Raw genomic sequence first — 5,328 nt, 5'->3', positions numbered from 1 at the left:
GCTAAAAAGCAGAGTCCAGAGTGAGTAAATTCGAAATATTGATAATCCTCACACCTAAAAATGGTGAAGGAGACATTCAAAGATCAGTGAAATAGAAATGTTAGTGCCATTTACCATCCATACCCTAGTATTCAACCTAGCAAAGCTCAGAAACATTATTTTGTTAAAAACCTTGAGAAAGACAGTAACAACTGAGAGAATGGACCATGAAGGTTTCTGTTATCACTCTTTACACTTGGTGGGGACTTACAGAAGAAAAATATCATAGAACTAGAAAATACTGATGAAAAACTAGTAATGGGGTTTGGTGTAAGAGGTCAATAGCAAATTTTCAAACTCCAAAGGAACAGATTTTCTTATTAGATAATAAATAAGAAAGCTGAAATACAAATAAAACATTCTGACCTGACTAGCCATGTGGCTCACCTCGTTACAACAAGTCTTTCTAACCTGAAACATAGGAATTAATTAGTACTGAATAAACATTAGAGAGAGGAAATGTGTACTCTAACAGTAGTGCAGTCATAACCTAAACTTGGCTAGGTTTTTCCATTTTAGGGTTCTTATTTCTGCTTTCTCATGGCCACATTCTAAAGGACATTTGTTGTTGTTTTTCTTTCTATAAAAGTTCTATATGGGGTCAATCTAAAATGCATATTGAGTCATTACTGATGTGAATAGGGATACATTTATTTGCCTTCTGAATGAATTTTTCTATTGAACAATCCCCTAAAAGCATCTTTCATTTGAGCATTTCTCAAGGTATAGATTAAAGGGTTTAGCATGGGAGTTATCATGGTGTAGAATACAGCCACTGCCTTATCAACGGGTAAAGTAGTTGCAGGTCTCATGTACACAAATATGGAGGGCAAAAAGAATAAGACAACAACTGTGATGTGGGAGATACAAGTAGAGAGGGCTTTGCGTCTCCCTTCTGCACTGTGGTTTCTTAATGAGTACAGGATAACTGTGTAGGAGCCCAGAAGAAGTAGAAATGTTAATAGACAGATAAACCCACTGTTGGCAGCAACAAAGAGCCCAAGAATGTGGGTATCAGTGCAGACCAGCTCAAGCAAAGGGTTAAGATCACACATAAAGTGATCTATGACATTGGGACCACAGAAAGGTAAGTCAATAATGAACAGGATCTGTATGATTCCATGAAGAAAGCCCCCCATCCATGACACTCCCACTAGCAGGTTACATACTACTCGGTTCATGATGGTTGCATAGTGCAGGGGCTTGCAGATGGCCACATAGCGATCATAAGCCATTGAAGTCAGTAGGATGACTTCAGCAGCTGCAAAGAAATGCTCCCCAAAGACTTGAGTCATGCATCCATTGAATGGGATAGTCTTTTTTTCATGAAGTGAATCAAAAATCAGTTTAGGGTTATTGACAGAAGAATAGCAGGCATCAATAAAGGAGAGATAGGCAAGGAAGAAGTACATAGGGGACTGGACCAACCTACTTTGTGTAATGGTGACCAGAATGAGCAAATTTCCAACCACAGAGACTATGTAGATAATCAAAAACACTGCAAATACAATTTTCTCCATTTTTTGGTTCTGTGTGAGCCCCAGGAGAACAAACTCAGTCACATTCCTCTTTTCCATCTGCTTCATTGGAAAGTTAATCACATTGCCAGGAAAAATAAAGATTCATCAACTTCATTTGATATCTGCAGTCTCATAATTAACATTTAGATGCTACTCAGTGGTAAAATTTTGTGAATATTGATGTTGTTATTTTTCATGTACAACAAAGTTATCCTCCATACTTTGTGTTACTCAAAATGACTCCTGGATGGCTGGATGAAGACAGCTGAAAAGAGCATAAATAGAAACAACTTTTGTAAATAAAGCTGGAAGTGGAGTGCTTAAGTAAGTGGAGGATCAAAGTAATGGCCACCAATGTGAAGCTAAAGGAGTTGCTTCTTAAAATTATGAAATAAGAAACCATAAAAGAAAATTGAAAATATAACTCGACAACCAACAAACCATTTGAATAAAAAACTCTGGACACCAATATACTGAACTGAGTTTTGTGCCTTGGAAGAAACAGAATTGAGTTCAGTTCTCCATCACATCCAGGGAAAAAAGCATAGGTATTAGACCATGAAGTTTTCTTTTCATCACTTAATAAAGATGTTTTGCTTTACAAGAAACATATAAAATTAAGTTATGATTCTTTTTCACACAAATTAATGGGACCTGAAAAATATTCATCTTGATTTACTCTTCTAAAATAAATATTAATAAGCAATTAAAACATCCCAATAATAGGTATAAAGAATGCCAGGGCAATAATAAAAACTATTTAATAAAGGAATAAATATCTTACTATGAAATAATGCATAATAATTGGCAGTATATTAGAAAGTCTTATAATACCTCCAATGAAATATTTTTCCTGTCTGCTTCTCATTATTCCTCATTTTTTAGAACTTTTAATATCCTGTATAGTTGCTGTTATTTATCTAATTAAGAGGTAAAGAAAAGATGAATAGGTTCTTTTATAAGATCAATGTCAATATTAAAAAAATGACAGAACATTCTCTTATTAGTAGTTTCTTATAGATATTTGTTCATTCAATCCCAATTCTAAATCAACTTGATTAGTATCATTATTTTTCTACAACTTTTATAATTATTTGATATAATATAGAACCAAACAAGTTAATGTTACATAAGCTAGAAATCAGAAGAAAAATGACTTTGATTGTTATTACTTAATTTTGCCTGCCAATATTTTATATTGATCTACACATTTTTCCCCACTTAACTTCCCTCCTCCCCCTCCCTTCCACTTTTAACAGATATTATTACTTACACTTTCACCATTAAACTTTATACTCCATAATAATCATTTTATACAAATGGTGTTCATAATGTACTCTGAATGTGCTTATAACACTTCATTGCATTTTACATGATTTGGGTGATAATATGACCAATTTTGTCAGCGACCATGAGAAGCATTGTGACATATTTATATTACAAGTACTAAGAAATTCAAGCTGCTGGATTCTTGGAATTGTTCTTTTAGCTTGTCCTATCTTAAGGTCACTTTTAGCTAACATTATTATAAAGTGGGGGTCCCAGAATTCTTTTGTAACCCATTAAGAACTACTGAAGCTGTGGCCAAACACCTCCATTCAGGAATTGAAAAGAGCAAGTAAGAAGCCAGCTTTCCCTCCTGTCACTCCTCTCATTTTACATTCATTTCCTCAAACCTCAAGATGCTATTTCATCATCTGTCTATGAAGTGAAAACTGCCTTATAATTTACTGTGAGAGCTGGTTGAACTAGAAAAACATGTACAGCAGTGACAAAAAAAAAAAAAAAGGCTTCAAGTTATTTTTGTAAAGCTGTGTACACTTACCAAATAATCTTAAGTGAATGGGCAAAAATATGGAGAAACATTTGATCCTGTCGTGAATTCAAGAAGAATCCTTCCCAACCTTACCATCTATGGAGTCACAGAGATGGGTCTCCCAGTGGGTTTTCTGTGTTTGTGCTTAGAATTACGAACTTAATAATAATGTAATTATTTCTAAACTTTGGGACTTATAGTTGAGATGTACAACAAATCATTTTAATCACCATGATTTATTCTGATTATTAATAAAAGTGTACAGAAGCAAAATAATATTTCATGAAATGGATAGGTAGGTCTTATTAATTGTTTGATTTCTGTATTTCACATTATCTAATGATAATCATAAAACAATTACTTGTTAAAATTTAAAAATTAGGATGAAGGTGAAAACTTCTGTGACTGTATTTGAAAAGCATTGGGATTAGATGATTCAATATGTAAAAAATCACAATATCTAATAAGCATAGTTGAAAAACATACCTTAGTAGTTGGAAATGATCTTGACCATGGTTCTGAATGTTCAGTGTTCACATCAATAGCACCTTCAGTGACACCAACCTAGAGAAAAGATACTTTTACTATGAAATATTATGAATACATTTGCTAAGAGACTCCTTTGATAATTTACTCACAAATGTGTTCTGGGAGTGTCTTCATAAGAAAAAATATTCCTATGTTGCACAAATTAAAATTAATTCAGAGAAAATATGAACTGTGATGCTTTGGGGTCACTGTAGAACAATGATTTTGTTTCCTGATTCTGGTCCTGTAAGATAGGAGGTAGCTAAGTTGCAAAAAACATCCATATGGGACCACTAGTGGTTAATTTTTCAATAAGGAAACATCTGTGCCCTACTTTAAGAGAATGTTTATCGCTGTATGCCTTCAGATTTCAGCAGTTTTATACCTGAGACTTGTCTCACAGGAATTCATTATTTTCTATGATGGGAAGAACTTCTCTTAGATGCTGGTGTTCTGGAAGTACATATTTGGCAGTCACCAGTTTTTCAGCTGGGAACTGAGTTTCTTGTACCTGGAAAGTTTAAGTTTTTATTCCATTCTTTAATTTGAACTTTTCTTGGTAAGAACCCACATACCAGCAGTATTTGGCACCTTCCTAGAGCTTGCCATATTTTACCAAGGCTGTCTAGAGATACTCCTATCTCTCCCACAGCCTTCAATCACCCCCCTGTGCTGGGTTTACAGGTGTGTTCAGCCACTTCCAGCTTTCAAGTTGATGTGGATGATACAACTCACCCTTGAACTATAAGCCTCTAATCCCCTGGCCCTCTTGGAAACTTTTTCTAATAAAACAAGCTGATAGTGATTTTTTTTTTGTCTTTTTTAAAGGGATTGTTTGAACAAAAGCATGTATTATTATAAGGTTGAATTTCACTATTCTTATTTAAAATACCTTCCCTATGTATGTATGTATCCTATGTCTTGCAACTAATTGAGATTTCTTTTGACAAAATAATATGCAGAAAAATTTTAATGGCATAGGGAATGTTGATATGTAACACTGAATACAAATTTCAAGATGAAAGACAATGTTGCAAATAAGTGTGGCATCAAACACACACACACAGACACACACACACATACACACACACACACACACACACACACACACACATACACATACAGTAAAATGGTCATGATTTTTATACTCACCATTGTAAAACTCTCTTTTTTAAATGCATTTGGAAAGTTTTGATGTCACCTGAAAAAGCAGTTTTACAAAACTAGTTTTAATTTGAGAAAAATTATGCATTATACAAACAGGATTTGTTTTAGTCATTATTTCCATCATTCTTGATCCACTTCTTACTTTCGACTAGGAGCACTTTAGAGCAAAACTGTTATATCAGAGATCAAGTATGGTCAATTAAAGTTCAAGTGCTAGTGAAGAATTTGAAATGAAACCTATCTAGGAATAACTTTAGA

At 34.0% G+C, this 5,328-nt stretch overlaps 1 protein-coding gene across 1 annotated transcript; it reads right to left on the bottom strand.

The window, feature by feature from the left end:
• Positions 1-689: 689 nt before the first annotated feature.
• LOC100771015 (olfactory receptor 4C46-like) lies at positions 690-1,625 on the bottom strand. The gene has a single exon (XM_027421116.1). The coding sequence runs from the start codon at positions 1,623-1,625 to the stop codon at positions 690-692; it is 936 nt and encodes a 311-aa protein (XP_027276917.1).
• Between the last annotated feature and the right edge of the window lie 3,703 nt (positions 1,626-5,328).

This window comes from Cricetulus griseus, chromosome 6 (genome assembly GCF_003668045.3).
Source record: "Cricetulus griseus strain 17A/GY chromosome 6, alternate assembly CriGri-PICRH-1.0, whole genome shotgun sequence".
NCBI classification, from domain to species: Eukaryota; Metazoa; Chordata; class Mammalia; order Rodentia; family Cricetidae; genus Cricetulus; species Cricetulus griseus.
Note: the sequence above shows the minus strand (reverse complement) of the source record. Positions and strands in the feature narration are given on the sequence as shown.

Bases quoted from the DNA above. Each gene is read 5' to 3' on its own strand.
- LOC100771015 (XM_027421116.1), bottom strand. From the start codon at position 1,625: ATGAAGCAGATGGAAAAGAGGAATGTGACTGAGTTTGTTCTCCTGGGG.